At 33.2% G+C, this 22615-nt stretch overlaps 2 protein-coding genes across 2 annotated transcripts; both read right to left on the reverse strand.

The window, feature by feature from the left end:
* Positions 1 to 544: 544 nt before the first annotated feature.
* Positions 545 to 6334, reverse strand: LOC25499904 (SNF2 domain-containing protein CLASSY 4). The gene is made up of 5 exons (XM_013592975.3): positions 4767 to 6334; positions 4068 to 4637; positions 3720 to 3863; positions 1075 to 3104; positions 545 to 762 (listed from the first exon to the last, which is right to left on the reverse strand). The coding sequence occupies exons 1-4, from the start codon at positions 6144 to 6146 to the stop codon at positions 1143 to 1145; spliced, it is 4056 nt and encodes a 1351-aa protein (XP_013448429.1). The 5' UTR covers positions 6147 to 6334; the 3' UTR covers positions 545 to 762; positions 1075 to 1142.
* Positions 6335 to 9788: 3454 nt separating this feature from the next.
* LOC25499905 (SNF2 domain-containing protein CLASSY 4) lies at positions 9789 to 15284 on the reverse strand. The gene is made up of 5 exons (XM_039827922.1): positions 14736 to 15284; positions 13683 to 14645; positions 12874 to 13551; positions 12517 to 12660; positions 9789 to 11975 (listed from the first exon to the last, which is right to left on the reverse strand). The coding sequence occupies exons 1-5, from the start codon at positions 15282 to 15284 to the stop codon at positions 10080 to 10082; spliced, it is 4230 nt and encodes a 1409-aa protein (XP_039683856.1). The 3' UTR covers positions 9789 to 10079.
* Between the last annotated feature and the right edge of the window lie 7331 nt (positions 15285 to 22615).

The following is a 22615-nucleotide window of genomic DNA, read 5'->3' on the forward strand; positions in this document are numbered from 1 at the left end:
TGTCCTGTCCTTCATTTTTTAACAAATCAAACGCACCCTAAGTTTAAGGACCAAACTAATACTAATTAAATAAGTTAAGGGACCAAACTAATACTAATTAAATAAGAGAAGGGATCAAAATTTAACGTTTTTTTGCATTAAATTAACAGAAAAGACCAAACCGATACTTTCAATAAAGTTAAGGGACCAAAATGGACATTTTATTACTTATGGGAACAAAGCAATACTAAATAAATACTAAGGGACCAAGACAAGCCATATTTTTAATTTACATGTACCAAACAAAGTAGTAGTTTCCAATGTATATTGCGTCTAGATTACCATATTTAGGACTATATCATACAAGACAAATCAATATACCTCTCAAACAGCCTGGAAAATTTACAGTTTCATGAATTGCTTGTAGTAGCTCAGAACTTTTATGATGTAGCTGTACTTTGTTCAGGTGGCTGCAGAAAAGAAGCACTGAAATGGCAAAAATGATAATAAAGAGAGGAGATGAAATTTGAACACAAGAAATTGATGTAAATGGAATTGTGTTGGAAGAGGTGTTTGCTCAAAGTGTAATGTTAAGGAAAAGCATTCAATGCTTCTCAGAAGAAAAATTGTAGCATTGCTCTCCATTTCAATACACTGACAGTGTAATATTGAAGTGAATTATAGCATTCTTTAAATACAAAATATGCAAATAACAAATAAGAATTTGAATATAATGTTATGTGCTCTTGGAGACTTTTTTTTCCCAGCTGGCATAGAGGTCTCCTGAAAAATCAAGAATCATAATTTAAATAAGATTACAGTAATAATTGATGAGGTAAAGTTTTGTTAAAATGAACTCTAATGATTATTTTCTTCCTTGAAAGTGTAAGCCCTATTACCTCTAACTACAGTTTAGAATTTTAATTAAAAATATAACTGATGTGCCCACTTGAGTTGGCTTGGTGGTATCGACTTGGTGTAATCCTCCTCGAGGTCTCAGGATCGATTCTCTCCGGTGTCAATTTAGGTGATTTTGCAGATAGTAATAATAAATGAAATCAGTGAAACTAAAAGAAAATGTAAAACCTGTAATACCTTTGAAAGTTGTTTGTCCTTGGCCTATAGACTAAAACTTTAGAAGTTGACATTCATCTAAAGTATAATCAATAGCCGAAACTCTCGACAAAATCTCGCTCCTTCGGCTGAACCAAGCACTTAACAAACATGCCTTTAAGTTTTTCGTGCTGAAGCATCAGATCAAGAACTTTATCATCAAAGTCCACAGCACAACTCTTGGACTCATCATTATCAATGTGTTTATCCGAAAAGACGAGCTCAGATAACCGGTCCTTTTCGGACTGTTTGAAATATTTTAGGTGTTCTGTGGTCCCTTCAGTGAGCAGATGGTATGTGTAGACAACTCTCTTCTGTCCAATCCTATAGGCTCTGCTGACAGCCTGCCTTTCGACCGAAGGATTCCATACAACATCGAGCAGCACAACCCTTGATGCTCCGACTAAGCTAATTCCCTCGGAACAAGCTCTTGTCGATGCAAGTAGAATCTTTGCTTGGCAGTTTGCATCGTTGAAGCTATGGATTAGCTCCTGCTTTTCTTTTAATCTAACCACGCCATCCATGTACAGAATTTCCTTGTCGGTCCAATTAAGAGAAGAGCTTAATTGGTCTTTAATTAAGCGTAAAGGACCGAGTAATTCACTGAACACAAGAACCTTCTCGTTAACAGCATCACAAAGCCTAACAAACTCCACCAAGAATTTGGTTTTCACACCTCCATTTGGATTCAATCGAAGCTTTTCTAGCCGGTCCTTGTCGAGAACAGATTCCTCTTCTTCCAAAAGTTTGCATTCGAGCAAAAGAGATGGATGGACAGATGCCATTGTCACCTTAGGCTCAGAGATAAAAATGTTGTGAGAACTTTTAATGCTCTCAAGAGTTTGCTTCTGAAAACTGTCCGGCTTCAAAGTCAGAATACAATTTCTTAACCCGGGAAGCTTCTTTTGAAGGATCGCACCTTTGTGAACATGAACAAAGGGATCCATAAGCAACTTTAACTGCTTGATCTCATTATCAGAAGAATTCCCAGAAACCAGTTCCCAACTGGATTTTTTCGATGTTTTTTTACGTTTCGGCTTCTGGCAAAAGTTTTTTAGCTTGAGGGATATCGTATTAGGAAATGAAGGCTTCATTAAGCTCAGAGTGTTGTACAGTTCCATGAAATTGTTCTGGAAAGGTGTTCCAGAAAGTATAATCCGTTTGTTTGTTTGGATCTCCAACAACATATTCCAAAGAAGACTTTTTTCACTTCTCGGTGTATGTCCTTCATCGAAAACCAACAAACCAGGAGCTTCAAGTAAAACCTTTCTCATATAACCATTTCTCTTCTCTGTACTTGCGTATTTTTTCTCTCTCTTATTTTTGGATCGCACTCCTCTTGCTTGTTTTCTCTTTTTCTCATCTTCATCATCACATTCCCCCCCTCCTCCAGCTAGCTTCTCGTACAAACTGTAACTGATCCCGAGAATGCTACTTTCTTTGTACCACGAAATCAGTTTCACCATCCGCGTTGTATCCTTACTAGGCCGTGCATTAGACCAATTATGCAAATTAACGGCATCACCATGCTCTTTACCGGATAACTCAAGATTGTTCAAATTGTGAAATGGAACTCCAACGTCCCATTTTTTGAACTCATCTTCCCAAGTAAGTAACAAACTCGCAGGTGCAACAATAACGGGCAAGCATTTAGGAAACACTTTCAGATATGACATGAGAAACATTATAGTCAACCTTGTCTTTCCGGTTCCGGGAGCATGGGAGATAATGCAGCCACCCTCCCTGCGAGGATCGGTTTTACTCAACTTGTGAAGATCGATGTTTCCTGTCAAGTTTTTCCAAATGAACTCAAAGCCTTCTTTTTGATGAGGATACGAGGTTTCTTTCACATCATCAGGAATTAGGTCCCAAACAGTGCCTTCATTATGAGAGAAATTAGTCTCTGATTCACCATCAGAAACATTGAACTTAGAGCCATCAAAGAGCGAGGCATTTACTGAATCATCAAATGAAGCTCTCTTTCTATAACCTTCATGGGGAAATCTATCAATCTGTGTCATGTACAAAACAAGTATGTGAAAATTCAGTGCCATAAATCATAAATGGAACCAAAGTAAACACAAATTTATGCAAATTATTTGGATCCCTCAACAATCAAGTTCTGTTTTACTCATTAGTATTTACATAACTGGAAAAAATATAAGAGCTCAAAAATACTTCTAATACTATTTAGTGTCATGGTTCAGCAAATCCCACAGTATTAAATTCTAAATTCCTCTTCAGTTTGTACATATCTTGAGAAAAATAAATGCAAGTATAGTTAACTACTACCATTTAGCATAATGACAGAATAATGACATAAATCATGATAGAATCAAACTAAACACATATTTAAACTACATGAATCCCACAGCAATTAGTCCAAATTTTTCTCTTTTACATATATTGAGAAAGACAAAATAATGTGAATCGGTTAGTGAATCGCGGATCACAAATAAGAGCGGTAGGTACAAAATAGCACCGCTTTAGCCGCTATTAGACAACGCTTGGCATTGACTCACTGCGTATTGTGGAACAAACAGTGGTTTGTTCAAATTTCACTAATCAGATCAAAATAAAAAATTAACAAAGTTATTTTACATAAATCAACATGAAACCTTGCTTACCACTAGTGGTGAGATATATTTGGTCTCGGTAATAACCACGCCACATGATTTGCAATATTCACCAATCTCTTCATCGAGAAAAATGTTGTGTTCACAACAAGATGATGGACTTCCGCTAGCTTCATCTGTCTCTAAATTTCCAATCTGTAGATAGTAACACACTAAGTTAATCAATGTCTCTTTACAAATCTCATTGAGCATCTTACTGATATCGTTTAGACCAAAGTTTAAACATATAAACAATTTATATCAAAAAATCAAAATCATCTTAAGCACTAGTCCTATAGTTCACAAATTAACATTAAAACGCAAAGTTCAAATTTTAATGTTCTTAAAGAGGATGATTACCTTGCATACAGCTTCTAATTCTCTAAGGGTCGTTTCCAATTCATCCCATAACACTTCATTCTCTTCCTCCTCCTTAGTCTTCTGAACTTTTTCCACCTTTTTGAGGCTCCATATCCGTTCATGAGGCGTGTCCACAGAAACTGGTGGTGGCTGTGTATCTTGCCGATCAACGCAATCTTCATTGACCTCCAACACAATTGAATCTTTGTTCATGGTATTCTTTCTTTCCCAATAGCATTGAGCAAGGAGTTCGAGTGAACGCAACTCCTTTGGCGTAAAATGTGGGCTTTTGACGCTTTGATTCAAACAACTGTTATCAATAGATTCCTTCTTCTTCTTCTTCTCAATAGGGATGTTAGCTACACCTTTATAATCCCTTCCTTTATTCTCCGTCATTTTCTCTTTATTTGATTCCTTCATCTCTTCTTGCTTCGTTTGAACCGATGAAACTCCACCAACACCTAAACCTTTGACATAATTTTTTTTTCCTCCAACATTCACACTGTCCTTAGGTTTGGCATTGTCTTTACCTTTGACATAATTTGTTTTTTTTCCCTCTGATGTTTCATTCTGGTATGAAAAAAAAAGAACCAAAGTTTAAACATATAAATAATTTAAGTTTAAGCACCAGTCCTATAGTTCACAATTAAAATTAATATGCAAAGTTCAAATTTAAATGTTCCTAAAGAGAAGGAGTACCTTGGATACAACTTTTGATTCTCTAATGGTTGTCTCCAATTCATCCTGTAACACATCATTCTCTTCATCCTCGTTGGTCTTTTGCACTTTTCCCACCTTTTTAAAGCTCCATATCGATGGGGGTGTCTCCACAGGAACCAGTGGTGGCTGCCTATCTCGTCGATCAACAGCATCATACTTGAACTCCAACACAATTGATTCATTCTTCATCTCTTCTTGCTTTTTTTGAACTGATGAAATTCCTCCAACATCTAAGCCTTTAACAAATTGATATTTTCCTCGATCAGAATCACCAACATTTTCCTTGGATTTGTTTTTTGATTTGGCATTCACTCCTATATTCACACTTTCATCAGAGAGATTTTTCGCTTTCCCTTCTACACTCTTTGGTTTCAGTGTCTCTGATACTCCATTCAGCTTAGAAGAAGAACTACCCTTCTTCTCAATGGTACAGGAGGAAACACTAGCATGATCTTCATGCTCCAACTCATCAATATTTGTGGAAGATGGACTATTCTCAACATTCACCTCCTCATCATTCCTCTCAGAAATTCCACTTTGTCTATCCATTACCTCTCTCACCAGCTCCTCCACCGCATAATAGTATTTCGGCTCACCCGTTTTCTTCTTCTCTTCTTCTTCCTCCTCCTCCTCCTTCTCATTCAAATAAGAGGAACTAGAAGAATTGTCATCATCATTGCCAAAAATCTCATTCATCTCATCAACCCTAAAATCCTCATCACTGGTCTCATTTTCTTCACTTTCATCTGAACCAGAATCCTCACTTTCATCAGAATCATCACTATCACTCTTATCAGAATCACCCAAATCAATAAAGCTTTTATCTTTATCATAAAACTCACCGTTCCCTCCAACTTCATCACTCTTTACTCCGTCTTTAACATCACCAGCATCATCATCAGCATCCATTTTTACTACATCTTTAACATCAGCATCAGCATCACTCTTCACTCCATCTTTAACTTCATCAGCATCAGCAGCATCAGAATCAGAACCATAGTGTTCTTCATCACTTTCACCATACTCATCTGAATGTATTGAAATAGGGTTGTCTTCATCACCAACAAAGTTTTCATCACATTGCTGCACTGACCCTTCTTCATCTTGACCACCATAATCATCATGTTCAATGGAAATTACCTTGGCACCTTCAGGAACCACAAAAGGTTCTTCATTTAGCATCATATTCTTAGAATCAGAAGCAGATTCAAAATACATATCTTCATCACCATCATCATCTCCATCAATGAAAATAACAAAAGGTTCTTCATCACTCTTTCTTCGCCGCTTCGATTTCGGAGGAAGACAACCAAACAATGGAACATTTTTGCTACGAGTTCTGCTAGAAATACCAGCCATTACAATTTACAAACAACAATGGAAAAACAAAACAAATGAAAAAATGTTTTAATATGTTAGTGAGAGAAAAAGAACAACAACAAAAAGTGTTTGAAGGGATGAAAAGGTTAACTTTAAGAATGTGATGTCATGAAATGAGATGCTACAAAAAGATTTTAACACTGACAGAGTAGAGAGAGAAACGTGTAAATGGCGCCAAACTAGAAGAAGAATTGATTTGATATCAAATTAAACAAAATAGTCCAAGATCTTCTTTCCTAGGTTGACTAATTTATTATTTTTAGTATTTTAATAAAAAATATATATATACACATGTTAGTATAAACTTTACTTTGGTCATCCTTTATTAATTCATTTCAATGTATTTCTTTAAGAGGGTTTTCAGTTAAATTGAATATTTTAAACGTATTTGAATTTTAGCAGTTGAGTTTTGATTTACAAATTATAACGTTCTTAAACTTTACTAGCTTTTTGTTCATTAAATAAAAAACCATATTTTTTAGAACAATAGGTGACATCTTGAGTGTTTATGATTTTTTTTTTTAAATGTAGAGAATGGTTTTTATAACACAAAAATATAAGTTGTTAACCATTTTTTAATTACAATAACCACTTTGATTACTCAATAAAACTTTTAGAATTTGGGTATTTAAATTTATATTTATACTTTAAAAAATTATAAAGTAAAAGGAAAATTTTGAGAGTCGAACAGAGGACTACACGGATGAAAAGAAAATACTCGTCTGTTTGACCATTAAAACATACTTCCTCCCATCATATTTATAAACAAAAAACATTTTTTGTTATTCAATGAATAAGTAATGTATTTGCTCTATAAATATCATCAGATGTATTAGTTATTCAATGAACTTAAAAAGTAGTTTTTAGTTTATAAATATGATCGGATTAAGTATGTGTTACTAGCCGTGGGAAAAAGCCAAGCGGGGCCAGACTTTTGAAGACCCGAGTTTAGCCTACTTTAAAAAGTTTAGTCCCGAGTCTAGCCTTTGGCCCATAATAGGTCAATTTTCAAGACCCGAGTCTGACCTTTTCAAAAGCTTATCAAACCTGAAAGTCTATTTAAAAGCATACTTTATATTAAACCTAAACTCACATCTTTTAAGTTGGTCACTTTTATAAAGTTCTAAAAACAATCTTCGTCAAATAAACAACAAGAATGTTGTAAAAGTGATTTTTTTTTGTATAAAATAATAGTTCAAATTAAATGATTATGGTCAATAGTTAAAGGAATTGATATGATAAAAAGGAATCAACAAGATAACATGGATTGTATTCTACTCATGTAACCATCTTCTAAAATTTACTAATATTTTCTTTTGGCTAATATAATGTATTATTATGGCAATGTAAAGTATTATTTTGGCTAATATAAAGTATTATTTTGGCTAAGATGGATTGTATTATTATGGCAGTGTAAAATTTTATCTTCTTTGCAAATATTAATACATAGAGGTATTAAAAATTATAATACTTTTAAATTTTATGTGTGTATATAGGTCCGTCTATTTGTCCTCGTGAGTTAAGCTCAGTTGGTTAGAACAATGTATAATATATGTAAGGTCTGAGATTCAAACCCCGACCACCACAATTACTACTTTGTGAGAGTATTCCAATTCTCTAACAATTCAAATCAAACCCCTTCACAATGTACTACTTGTCTTCCACCTCTTTCTCTTGCTACTTTCCTAGGTTTCCTTATTTGTTCATTTTTCTCTGATCAACATTTTTTATCAGTTTTGTTTTTTGTTAACTCAAGTAATCATCATTACAGCTTTTTCTTTATAGTATATAGGATCATATCTTCATTTCCCACAATTTCTTATTTACTTTTGTTTCTTTTCATATCTTTATTCATTATTTATAGCTTGCAGGCTGCAACAATTTTCTTTTAGGTTGCAGCTCTTTTTTTTAGCAATAAACACCTTTTTCTTTTCACCAAAGTATACTCATTCATTCAGATTCAGGTTTTGATCTTATGTGGTTCCATTTTGTGAATGAGGTGGATGAGGACTAAAGGGTTGGTCCACTCAATTGCTACCTTTTTTTGAGAACTATGAAATTCCCTGCATTTTTAGGTTGCAACTTCATAATAATATCTTCAATCAGAGTTCTTAAATTGACCTTAGCACTTGAGTTTTGGTTAACAAATTAGTATAACGTTGTTAAACTTTAGCTTTGTTCATTAACAAAGCATGTTCAATATTTGAAGACACGTTTCTTTTTAGACTTAACTTAACTCTTGATGAATTGATGATAATTTATCCTAATGATAAGTAGAATTCGATTTTGCAACGAAGAAAATGGAGATCACATTTAAACGAATTAGATGATAAAAAAATTGTTTTTGATATAAAAATAATAACTAATTGTAAGAAAAATGTAGAAAAAAACCATATTTGATATTTTTAGAACAATAGGCGACAACTTGATATAGATGAGGATTTTTAATAAAAAATAGTCACTATTTTTAATAAAAAAATTTAGAGGATGATTTTTGTAACATAAAATTTGAATTGTGTCATCAACCGATTTACAACTTTGTTAACCACAAAAATAAAATGGGAAAAACTTTTTAGTGACAAGTAAATCTACGAAAAACAACGAATAAATATTAACCTTTAGATATGCTTCAGATGATAACTTATGTTTACTTTCATTTATTTAAAAATATAATACGACTACCCTCATGTATCGTGTGATGGTCACGTTTCAATTTTTCGCACTATATAGCCAAAAACCAAATTTACCGTTTGATTATCATCATTGATGGAATAACCTCATTAAGTGTTTGACTCATAGTTGTGTCTTGTTGTCTAACTAAAGGTTGTATGTTGGATTGTAATTACTGAGTCATAACCTATTTTTTGATTTAAAATATTTCATTTTATCTTCTTAATAAATTATCAAACATCTAGATTTAAAATTCAATATTTTATATATACACTAAAAAATAATAAATCAGAATCTAGGTTAAAATTTGGTCTATCCGATCATCCCGATTACAATTTTGCTTGGACAGTCCACTCAATTGCTTGCTTCCAATATTTACCTTTTTGGTGGAACTGTTGATCTGATAGATTGGTATGTTTCATAGCACACTTTTGTATGTTCAGTTAGGTAAATTATTAAAAAAGTCCAATCGAATAATCGAAAAAGATATTGAATCTTATGGAGTACTGTGAATGAGGACTAAAGGGTTGGTCCACTCAATTGCTACTTTTTGGGAAAATTATGAATCTTATAAAGTGAATTCTAGCCATTGAACTACTCGACTAAAAAAAAGAATAAATTTATTTTAGAGTAATTTTGATATATTAAAAATAGGCTGCACCAAAAAATTCCATGCACCCACTTTATTAGTAGTATAGATTTAATTGATCCAGTAACATAGTAAATTGGACATAAAATTTTAATAAATTTAATTTAGAAAAAATTCTCTCAAGAGAATCAATAATTATTGTAACAGGTAATATTGTTCTAGCTATAAGGTTTGCATTAATTTAGAAAATATATATTTAAACTTGCAATTATTCTTAATTTTCAAAGTGATTAAAAGCTAATACTAAATGAATTGTTTTGCTTCCAAGTTACTACATGCTAGCATTACATGACAGTAGTGAGTAGGTGAAAACTATAATTCATTGATGATGCAAATTGCTTAGTACTAATAATGACAAAGAAAATAGAAAGTTAGCAAAGGAATTACATTACATAACAGATAGTAATATATATCCTAAGTTGTAAGTACTAGAAAAGAAATTGCTTTACTTAACAATTTAATATGCCTGCATTAAAAATTTGAGTCCTTGGTCTATACACAGAAACTTAATTGATTGAAAATTTGATTGATATTCTTGCAATGCAAACACAGAAATGTATCCAAGCACGACATTGGATCCACGGCTAAAACTCTCAGACCACATCTCGCTCTTTCCTCAATACTACGCACTTAACAAATATGCCTTTGAGCTTTTCATGCTTAGTCATCTCATCAAGAACTCTATCTTCGAAGTTCACAGCAGAGCTCTTGGACTTACCATCATTATTGGCGGCATTTTTTGCTGAAAAAACGAGCTCAGATAACCGGTCTTTTTCGGCCTGTTTACCATATTTTTCTTCCTCGGTAGTCCCTTCAGCGAGCAGATGGTATGTGTATACCACTTTCTTCTGACCAATCCTATACGCTCGGCTGATAGCTTGTCTTTCGACTGAAGGATTCCACACAACATCCAGAAGTACAACCCTTGAAGCTCCAACTAAGCTAATTCCCTCGGAACAAGCTTTTGTAGATGCAAGTAGAACCTTTGCTTGGCAATTTTCATCGTTGAAGCTGTGGATTACGGATTGCTTGACCTTTGGAGGATCCTCGCCAGACATGACCAGCACTTCCTTTCCCTCAGTCCATTTAAAAGCCGAGTTTAATTGGTCTTTAATTAACTGTAAAGGAGCACGGAATTGGCTGAACACAAGAACTTTCTCGTGAAAAGCATCACATAGCCGAACAAACTCGAACAAAAATTTTGTTTTGACACCTTCATGTGGGTTCAGTCTAATCTTTTCCAGATGATCCTTGTCGAGAGCAGATTTTTCTTCTTCTGAAAGAGCACATTCAAGGAAAAGCGATGGATGGACGGATGTCAATGCTACCTTACGTTCAAAGTTAAATATTGTGTTTTGAGAACGTTTAATGCTCTTCAGAATTTCATTCTGCAAACTACCAGCCTTCAAAGTCACCAAACAGTCCCTTAACCCGGGAAGCTTACTTTCAAGGATTGCGCCTTTGTGCACATGCACAAAGGGATCCATTAGCAATTTAAACTTCTTGATCTGATCATCAGAAGGGTCTCTTGTTTTGTTGAGCAACACTGGTTCCCAATTGCACTTTTTAGATGATTTATATCCCTGATTTTGGCAAAAACTTTTAAGCTCAGGCGGTATCGTGTTAGGAAAAGAAGGTTTCACCAAGCTTAAGGTGCTGTAAAGCTCCCAGAAGTTGTTCTGGAATGGAGTTCCGGAAAGGATGATACGCTTCTGCGTTTGAAGCTTCGAAAACACCTTCCAAATATGACTTCTTTGATTTCTTGGCGTGTGTCCTTCGTCTAGAACTATCAAACCAGGAGAATTAAGTAGAACCTTTCGCATATCACAGTTTCCTTCTCTCTCCTTCACATTTTCGTGCTTTTTCTTATCTTGGCATTTTTTCCCAAACAAATTGTAGCTGATTCCAAGAATGCTTGCTTCTTTGAACCACGAAATCAGTTTTGCCATCCGCGTTTCATGAACATCATGCTGTGTATTAGACATATCAAACGTTTCAACCGCATCAGGATGCTCTTTACCGGATAACTCGGGATTGCTTAAATTGTGAAATGGAACTCCGATGTCCCATTTCTTGAATTCATCCTCCCAAGTTAGTAGTATACTAGCAGGAGCGACAATAATTGGCAAGCATTTGGGAAAGGCTTTCAAATATGCCTTGAGAAACACCATGGTCAGCCTTGTCTTTCCGGTTCCAGGAGCATGAGAAATGATACATCCACCTTCGCTGCAAAGATCGTCATTCTTTAACTTTTGAAGCTCAGTGTGTCCTGCCAAGTTTTTCCAAATGAATTCAAAGCCTTCTATTTGATGAGGATATAAAGTTTGTTTCAAATCTGGAATTAGGTCCCAAACTGTGCCTTCATTGCGAGAGAAATTAGTCTTCGAATCATTATCAGAAACATTTAACTGAGATCCATCAACATGTGAAACATTTACTCCATCAAATGATGCCTTTTTTCCTGAACCTTCACCGAGAAATCTATCAATCTGTGTCACGTGAAAAACAGTATGCAAAAATTCAGTGCCTCTTATCAAACATTATAACAGCATGATGCCAAAATATGAATCTAACATCAACAAATTTATTGAAATAACCTGAGAAAAAAACAAATAAACGGGAAAATACTTAACTACTCCCTCCGATCTTTTCTAACTGTCGCTAATGTAGTAAAAAATGTAATCCTATTTATTTGTTGTTTTCCTTAAATTATTATCAATGTCTCATATCAGTATAGTGTCAAGTATTTGTGTCTATGCCGGAGCTTCATAGATTAAGCAAATTTCATAATCAAATCAGAGATTTGGGATTAAATTACAGTATGATGCAATAAATTATAACGGCAATTGCAGATCGTAAAATATAGTCGTATGTTCAAAATAGCACTGATTTAGCGGCAATTAGACAACCCTTTCCATTGAATCGCCACATTTTGCAGAATAATAGTGGTTTGATCAAATTTCACTAATCAAGATAAAAATAAAAAAGTACAAAGTTATTTTAAATAAATCAATATGAAACCGAGGTTACCACTAGTGGTGAGATATATTTGATCTCAGTAATAACCACGCCACATGATTTGCAAAATTCACCGATCTCTTCATCTAGAAAAATGTTGTGTTCACTACAACATGATGGACTTCCACTAGCTTCATCTGTCTCTAAATTTCCAATCTGCAGATAGTAAAACACTATGTTAATCTCTGTCACTGATGTCTCTTTACAAATCTCATTGAGCATCTTACTGCTATCTTTTAGACCAAAGTTTAAACATATAAACAATTTATATCAAAAAATCAAAATCATCTTAAGCACTAGTCCTATAGTTCACAAATTAACATTAAAACGCAAAGTTCAAATTTTAATGTTCTTAAAGAGGATGATTACCTTGGATACAGCTTCTGATTCTCTAAGGGCTGTTTCCAATTCATCCCATATCACTTCATTCTCTTCCTCCTCCTTAGTCTTTTCAACTTTTTCCGCCTTTTTGAGGCTCCATATCCGTTCATGAGGTGTGTCCACAGAAACTGGTGGTGGCTGTGTATCTTGCCGATCAACGCAATCCTCATTGACCTCCAGCACAATTGAATCTTTGTTCATGGTATTCTTTCTTTCCCAATAGCATTGAGCAAGGAGTTCGAGTGAACGCAACTCCTTTGGCATAAAATGTGGGTTTTTGACGCTTTGATTCAAACCATGGTTATCAATAGATTCCTTCTTCTCAATAGGGATATTAGCTATACCTTCATAGTCCCTTTCGTTGTTCTCCATCATTTTCTCTTTATCCGATTCGTTCTTCTCAATAGGGATGTTAGTTATACCTTTATAGTCCCTTCCTTTGTTCTCCATTATTTTCTGTTTCTCTGATTCCTTCATCTTTTCTTGCTTTGTTTGGGCCGATAAAACTCCTCCAACACCTAAACCTGCGACATATTTTTTCTTTCCCTTATCAAAGTCAGCAACATTCACACTGTCGTTAGGTTTGGCATTGTATTTGACATTGGATTTGAATTTGGCTTTGGTAAAATTTACACTTTTTGCTTTTTTCGCCTCTGATGCTTCATTCTGGTATGAAAAAGAAGAACCAAAGTTTAAACATATAAATAATTTAAGTTGCACCAGTCCTATAGTTCACGAATTAAAATTAATAACAAATGCAAAGTTCAAATTTAAATGTTCCTAAAGAGAAGGATTACCTTGTATACAGCTTTTGATTCTCTTAGGGCCATCTCCATTTCATCCCATAACACTTCCTCCTCCTCATCCTCCTTGGTCTTTGGCACTTTTCCCACCTTTTTAAAGCTCCATATCGATGGGGGTGTCTCCACAATAACCGGTGGTGGCTGCCTATCTCGTCGATCAAAGGCGTCATACTTGAACTCGAACACAACTGATTCATTCTTCATCTCTTCTTCCTTTGTTTCAACCAAAGAAACTCCTTCAACATCTAAACCTCCGAAATATTTTTCCTTCCCTTTATAAGAATCAGCAACCTTCACACATTCATTAGGGTCTGCATTCTCTTCAACTTTGACTTTGATTTTTGCAACATCAATATCACCGCAAAGATTCACACTCTCTTTGGCTTTGGTAACATTTACAACATCAAAATCATCACGAACATTCACACTTTCTTTGGTTTTGCCAACATTTACATCGTCATAATTTACAACATCAAGATCATCATGAAGATTCACACTTTCTTTTGCTTTACTAACATTTACATCATCATCAGAGACATTTTGCACTGCCCTTTGTATATCTGATATTTCCTTCTGGTTTGAAGAAGAAGAAGAACCCTTTATTCGATCTGAATGCTCCACTTCATCAGTGTGTACAAAAGAATCCTTCTTCTTCTCAAAGGCATTAGAAATTGCTACACTACCATAATCTGAATGCTCAACTTCATCATTGTTTACAGAAGGATTTTTATCGCTCATCTCCTCACCATAATCTGAATGCTCCATTTCACCATTGTTTACAGAAGGACTTTTATCCTTCATCTCCTCATTCTTTGTGGAAGATGGACTATTTTCAACGTTTATCTCCTCATCATTCAATCCAGAAATTCCACTTTGTTTATCCATCACCTCTCTAACCAAATCCTCGACCACATTCAAGTATTTTCTACCGCCTTTTTTCTTCTCCTTCTCCTCCTCCTCCTCTACCTCCTCCTCCTCCTCCACCTCTTCCTCCTCCTCATCATCATAGTGAGAGCCAGAAGAACTATTATCATCCATGTCATTCACCTTATCAACATCAAAATCTTCATCTTCAGAATCATCATCATCCTCGCTCTCATCAGTAACAGAATCAGAATCATCACCACTCTCTGCAGAATCATCCAAATCAACAAAGTTTTTATCTTTATCATCAAACTCACCATTTCCTTTACTTTCATCAGTCTTTACTTCCTCTTTAACATCAACAACTTCTTTTTCTTCTTCTTCTTCTTCTTCATTATCACCGCCAAAAGCAACAGAATGTTCTTCATCACTCTCATCATACTCATCAGAACCTATTGAAATCGGATTATCTTCATCCAAACCACATTTTTTCTCAACAAAGCTTCCATCTTTAGCATCAAACATCCCCACATCATCATCAATGGAAATAACTTTAACATTCTTAGGAAGAACAAAAGTTTCTCTTTTTACCTTCATTTTCTTACAACGAGAAACATAGTGATCCAAACCCATATCATCTTCATCACTCTTTCTTAGCCGCTTCGATTTCAGTGGAAGACAACGGAACAATGGAACATTCTTGCTTCGAGTTCTGCTTGAAACACTAGCCATTACAAACAACAGATGAAAAACAAAACAAACAGAACAAAAACAAGAAGAAAAAACGTTGTTCTTTCTCTGTTATATGTTAGTACTTAGAGAACAGACAGAGAAAAACCACAGAACCAGAACAAAGAACAAAGAAAAAAGAAAAGTGTGTTTGATTTGAGTGAGTGGAAAAAAAAGAGAGAGAAAGAGTGTTGTCTAAGGATGATGAAGTTTAATGTTAGGAAAGTGATGTAATGAAATACTATAAAAACATGTAAATAGAAAAAGAATCAGACATTGGTGTGTAACACAAATAGAGCAAAGAGAAAGAGAGACGTGTAACTGGCGCCAAACTATATGAGGAAAACCTCACTTATGAACACCAAACTAAATAAATAAATATTCCAAGATCTTATGCACCGACGGTGTAAAATATTTTTACACTGTCATCTTATATGAATGGAACCAATCATCTTGCTATGCTTTTTTAATTCATTTGATTATTTGAATGTACTTATTTAAAGAGGTTAATGACTATACACCGACGGTGTAAAATATTTTTAGATTGTCGTTCAATATGAATGGAACCAATGATCTTATTATGTATGGATGTGTTGTAACTTTCTTTAAAGATATCTATCAAATGTTTTATTGTTAGTGGATGTCGTTGTAAAATTAGTTTACACATGCATGATTTTTTTTTTTTGTTTCTCTTATTTATTTAAGAGGATTTTCAATTAAATCAAATTAAATTAAATATTATAAACATATGCGAATTCTGAACTGTTGAGTTTTGGATTGTTCGTGACAGGTTGAGTTTGGGTTCACAAATTATAATGTTGTTAAACTGTACTAAGATTATGTATTTGAATCATTCAGTGTTATATTTTGTTGAAAGGGATTTCCTTTTCCACCCTTATTTTAAAATAATTTGGAAATAATTTAAGAAATGAAAAATAACTGCTCCTCCTCTCTCTCAACCATTATCTGCAGTTAGTATTCACCACCACCAATTATGGTTAAAAGAAAAAAAAAATGACGTGTCATGTTTTAATTTGTTATTTGTAAGAATGATAGTTAGATTCGTTCCTACACAAGAATTTCTCATTATAAAATCGAAAAAATGGAGGCTTCTAAGGGTTTTATAATGTGTTTGAAGGGTTTTAGAGGGTCACCATCACTTTTCACATTGTAAAAACCGAAAATCGCAGAATACGTGAGAAACTAACAAGATGGAAAAGGAAACGGTCAAATTATTTATATTGTTGATTGCATGTCAATACAATACGATTTAGAAGATCCAAATCCATTCAATCGATACCTATATTTATCTTTTGGAGAATGCTAACTGGTGCTCTAAGGGCATTGGTTAAGCATCCAAAACAAGTAAATTTTTATGAAAAAGTTGTGTGATTATTACTCGATCAAAAGTAACATCTTATATTTTCAAGACAAAATTTCTAATTGTAAATTCTTTAACCATTATTCTGAGGACACTAGTTATTAAAACCCTTATCGTTTTGGTTCGATAGATAATATGATAGATTAGCATGTTTAATGGTACACCTTAATATGTTCAATTAGGATATTTTCAAAGTTTTCTCTATTAAGTTGAAAATTCTGTTAGAATAAATGATAATGGTGTTAGAGCCAACTCTATAGAGGCTATATCGTGAATAAGGGGGGCAAGGTTAATGATGTTACTTTTGTAGTTTTGAAAAGAGAAATGATATTTGAACATTCATTTTGTGACAACTTTTGCAACAACTTTCTCTCTTATACTCACATTACTTTTTACTTTATCTCTCTATGCTTTGGTTTTCGGGCAAATACCAATTTTTTCTTTGTAAATTATGATTGTCTCAAAAGTTGTCAACTAAATGGTTGTTCAAACAGAGTCTATCTTTGCTCCATTTAGCAAGCCTCAATTTACTCCTTTTCACTTTACAGATGTGTGACATCTGTCAAAAATAAAACTAAAGGCTAGGATTAAAAGATTTACAAAAAGTACTTTTTAATGAAAAACAAAACACAGTTTTCTCTTTTCATCTCTCACGCACGCCTCTTCTTCTTCCTTTCATCATCTTCGTCGCCGCAACCCCGCTCTCTCCATCCACCGTCGGCGTTCTCCCCGTCTGTTCCACACCTCCTCTCACAACTCATCGTCAGACTCGCCGTCACACCATTCACCGTCCATTGTCGCTTCGTCCTTCCAAAACGTCGTCGCTATTGTTTGTGGCAAGGTGTTGTTGTCTTTGAAAATTCAATGGAAATCTTCAAATCATTAAGAAATAGAATTCTTAACAACAAACCCAACTGGTTCGGCTAACAGGGAAAATGTAATGGCATCAATTAACACAAAATTTAGCAAAATCTCTTTCTTTGATTTTAAAAGAAATATGACCTGATTTAGTTAGCATATTATAAGATCTGAATTCAGTGTGTGCAGTCATGAAAATCCGAACTTGATGTGGAGAAGAAGGGGATAGCGCCGCCAAAGTATGGACGGAAAAGAGTTGCGGTAGCGGCGACGATGGAGGAAGAGGAAGAGTGTGTACTGTATTTTTTTATTCTTTTTTTCCCAGAAGAGTGTGTACTGTGTTGTTGCTGTGCATCAGGAAGAAAAATGTTTTTCATAAATCGTTTAATCCTAACCCTTAATTTTAGTTTTTCCACATGTCACACATTCATAATAGTAAATGGGGTAATTGGAGCAAACTTAAATGGAGCAAAGATGGATGGACTCGTTCAAATAACACTTCTCTTTTGAAAACTAGTATCGTTAAGGGAATGATGGGAATAAGAGCTCTCTCTTTTAAGGGAGTAAATTGTTTGATCTCGAATATAGCGCCAAATAAGTTTTTAATTTTTATGAATATATCTTAGTTTTAATCTTTATAAAATTTGTCTTCAAATAATTATTCTTCAAATATTTTTTGTGATATCCATATATGTAGATAGTGTGATATATTAGTTAACGCATCTAGCATGATATTTCTTTTTCTTCTATTAGCCGATAAAACTGGTGTGTCGACTCAACGTTTAATTTCTTTGTAGTTTTCTTTTTGTGGACTTTTAAGACCTCTTGTTTCTTAAAAAAAACTTACATTAATTATATTTCAAATGTGGAACCTCAGTGCTACCATTTTAAATTCCATTTATTGTATTTGCATTTAGAGTCCTAAAGATTAATAGGATCAATTTTAGTACTTTTGAGTGATATTAAATGAACTTGCAATTATTCTTAATTTTCAAAGTTATTAATACGTACCAAATTAATGAACTGTCAATTTTTTTCTTGATAAAAACTAAAAAGTGATATGCTTCTAAGTTAGAGTAATAATAAATTAATAATAGCAACAGTACATGCTAGCATCACATGACAGTAGTAATGAATAGGTAAAAAGTGAAAACTAGAGTCATTGATGATGCAAATTGCTAAGAATTAGTGATAATGACAAAAACAAAAGAAAAAAAATTCCATGTCAATATCAATACCATTTTGATACAAAAACGAAAATGAATCTAGCTGCACCAAAAACTAGCCACTAATACTTGTGATGTCAAATTGTCAATAAATTGTAATCACTAGTTACCTTCATTAGTAAAAGTAGTTCAGAGAATTGTGTACAAGCATCACTGTATTTTTATCTTTAATTGAAACTTTTCACACTCAATAATATTCGAGCCATTCATTTTTTAAAAGTGTCCAATATTATATTGAAAATGTAAAATTCTATTTTATTTTTTAACACAGATGATTGTAAATCAACTATCTCAAATGAATTGTCCAATGGAAAAGTTTGTACTCAATTGCTACCTATATATTTACCCTTTTTGGTGAGACTGTTGATATGATAGATTGGTATGTTTAAAGTAAACCCTTGGTATGTCCGGTTAGGCAAATTCAAGGAGGCCAACATTAGGGTGGTTCTTCCTTAAAACAAAATAAAAATAAACATTAGAGTGGTTACTATGAACGAGGTTTGATTAAAAAAAGGGAAGATTCATTTTAACCCCTGAAAAATTGTAGAAGTTAAATTAGTCCTCGACAAATAAAAAGATCGTATTTAATCATTTATAAAATTAAACCGAGACAATTTAGTGTTTAAATCAGTTTTTATCATTAAACACGTGTAAGTTAGCTTAGCTATGTGGTGTTAACTATGTCAATTAAGTGCCAACATGAAATTAAACGAATTTTTAAGAGATAAATTAGTCTCTTGTTAAAAAAAAGCAAAATAAAACAAAAAATATCAGGTTTTCAAGATAAGAGAATGAATTGTTTCTTGTTTTACTATATGAGAATGAATGGTCATGTTTAACACATCCTTTTGTTTTGATTTCTTGCATCTTGTTTTCCTTGCACCTTTTTGTTTTCAGCAAGTGTCAGCGACCACGACTCGACTGTTCAAACAAAGAAGATGACCGACAAAAAGATAAAAGTATCGATTTGGTCTCTTAAAACAAACTGCATTTTATATTTTTTTGACATGAAGAAATCGAAAAATAATGACTATATTTTATTTTTATTTGTATGGGGATCAAATTTCCCAATTTTTTTGGTAGGAACTTAAATGTCCCTTATTTTTGTAAGCACTAAACAAATGGACTACCACATTAGAGTCAAAAATAAGAAGAAAAAAACTGGAGAAAAATATTGACAGAGGAGACTATATTATTTCGGTTGAATTTTGTTAGGGATTAATAGGGTCTTTTTTATTTGTTGATGACTCATTTGACCCGTATAAAATTTGGCAAGGTCCAAAATTGGACTTTTCTCAAGAAAAAATATATTGAACGAGGTGGATGTGCTTGAGAGAATTAAGAGGAATCAATGATTGATTTTTTTTCCCGATGACATCCTAAAAATATCCGATTACACTTAGATTTAATCAAAATTAAGTGTTAATATCAAAATTGTCCTTTTCAAATAAATTTTTTCAAACCCCTTTTTCATCTCTTGCTCAAAATTGTCACCTCTCACAATCATCCATGAATATGTGACAAAATTTGAGGGTGAAAACCAAATTTTTTGGGAAGTTTCAGAGCAATCTGATCAAGTAGCCTGAAAACCAGATTTTTTTATTTATTTATTAAGAACAGCTAATAATGACCAAAAATAGAAGGATGAGAGTTAGGAAGATTAATATTGTCTGTAAACTGGTTATCCATGTTACAAACAGACCCAAAATTTGTGCTGATACAATTCAGATTATATAATCCGAACTGTTTTTTCCCTGAAAAATGGTGTTTATGGTGTTCGGATTCTATAATTTGAAAAAAACAAGGAACACACACTATTTTTTGAGGTTTTTGGATTATAAAATCCGAATTGTTGAAAGACTAATTTTTTCATCCTATAAAAAAGGAAAAACTCACTTCGAATTCTAAAATCCGAAAATCACATGGGCATTTTTGTGAAAAAACATAGGGTGCGCGAGAAGGTGATATGGTGGGAAAAGTAAATCCCATTCTTTATTGGATATTTGCACCCTATTTTAATAAGGTTGTTGAAAATTGCTGGTTACACTTAGCACAAAGCTAAGAAGCACCATGAAATGACAAATTTAACCTCAATTTTCATCAGCAGTTAACCATGAAATTGCTGGTTACACTTAGCACAAAGCTAAGAAGCACCATGAAATGAGGTTATTTTGATATTTTCATGTTGTTTTCTAAAATCCTTTGATGTGGGAACAACAAGATTTAGAGTTGTTTCCCAAACTCTACACATCTATGAAGAAAGAATTCTGCTCTAACCCAACACATTTTGCTCATTCCCAACTAAAATTCCAAAATTATCCCTGTGTGAGTTAACTCACGCTAGTGTTAAATATGCGTGAGTTAACTCACGCTGCATGTTGTTTTAAAAGCAGGTAGAACCTCATTTCCTCATTTCCCATCTAAAATCTCCAATCTTTCTTTGTATTGTAAATTTCATCCTTTACTATCACGAAATGTTAAAAGATAAATGATAAATTAGTTAATAATATTCAATTATTATGATTATCAAGTTATATGATATTAACTCCTATCTAATTATATTTATTGCAAAGCTTAGGCAGAAATAAGCTCATAGGGATAACCTATATGATATATATGATTTAGTAAAAAGCTGACTTACCTTGCTTTGTTCCGATCAAGAAATAAAATTGAGAATTTCTTATTTATCTTAATATGAAAAATTAGGGTTTGTATGTATAATTTTAGATTAATGATTCATCACTATATAATTCACTTTGTACATCTCTATTTAAGCATAGTTATATATAGACGATTCTACAAATCAATCATGGGTTTTTAATCGACACATCGTTTATTAAGCACTTTTATCATATTTGGTATTGACTGTTGTATTAATCCGACAAAGAAGACAGAGGGGATTCAAATAATCCTAATCGATGTCTAACCTATGAAACAAACTCTTTTAATTTTCTTCAAACGACTACTCGCATTGAGCACACAAATTAAAAGTGAAACCACTTAAACCCCATTAACTGCTTTTCTAGCAACAAAACCCGTCATACCAAATCACATATTTTCTTGTTGTGAAATAGGTATAGTGAATTTCTTAGTTGATGACATTCATGTAGAGACGATAACTTACTACTTTGTTCCATGTTAGGTTTGGTGCACTTTCTAAATTTGTCATCATTATCTTTAAAACATAATACAAATATATTGTTCTCTTAATCTGTGTGGTTCTAACAAACCTTACAATTGTCCAAAAAAATAATTTCATCCTTTACTATCACGAAAGGTTAAAAAATTAATGATAAGTTAGTTAGTAATATTCAATTATTAACTCCTATCTCTGAAGGGACAAATACAACACACTTGTATATGCATTTAGGAATGATTCTAATTTTATGAACGGTTTTTAAAACTTCATAAATTTTTAAACTAATTAATTATTTATTACAAGAACATGAATTTTATACACTATAAATAGATCAAGTCATATCCTATAATTTATATGCAGAAAGGAAAAAACATGGTTAAAATGTTAAAGTTTGTTTATGTTGCGATTCTATTTATTTCCATATTTCTTGTCCTGGCGGTATATGATTCTAAATATTTCAATATAGCTCCTCCTTGTGTTATTGATAAAGATTGTCCACAATTCAAAAATAATAATGTTAGGTGTCGTAAAGGCTTTTGTGTAAATTTGAGTGTAAATTGGATTAAATAATATTGACACTAATGAGTTATTGCGCTAGCAAAATAATTGTACACTATTCCTTATGTTGGAATATTCCACAAGTCACCAATTTTGTTTTGTTTCCTTTATTTATAGTGTCTCCTTATCTCGTATATTTTTAGCTATTGTGGCATGCAATCCATACATATCA

The sequence above is a fragment of the Medicago truncatula genome, chromosome 7, assembly GCF_003473485.1.
Source record: "Medicago truncatula cultivar Jemalong A17 chromosome 7, MtrunA17r5.0-ANR, whole genome shotgun sequence".
In the NCBI taxonomy this organism is placed as follows: Eukaryota; Viridiplantae; Streptophyta; class Magnoliopsida; order Fabales; family Fabaceae; genus Medicago; species Medicago truncatula.

Coding starts and splice junctions, on each gene's coding strand:
- LOC25499904 (XM_013592975.3), bottom strand. CDS start 6,146: ATGGCTGGTATTTCTAGCAGAACTCGTAGCAAAAATGTTCCATTGTTT. Junction 4,638..4,766: donor AATCAAAAGTTGTATCCAAG/GTACTCCTTCTC, acceptor TTTTCATACCAG/AATGAAACATCAGAGGGAAA. Junction 3,864..4,067: donor AATTAGAAGCTGTATGCAAG/GTAATCATCCTC, acceptor TACTATCTACAG/ATTGGAAATTTAGAGACAGA.
- LOC25499905 (XM_039827922.1), bottom strand. CDS start 15,284: ATGGCTAGTGTTTCAAGCAGAACTCGAAGCAAGAATGTTCCATTGTTC. Junction 12,661..12,873: donor AATCAGAAGCTGTATCCAAG/GTAATCATCCTC, acceptor TACTATCTGCAG/ATTGGAAATTTAGAGACAGA. Junction 11,976..12,516: donor AATATATCTCACCACTAGTG/GTAACCTCGGTT, acceptor CACGTGACACAG/ATTGATAGATTTCTCGGTGA.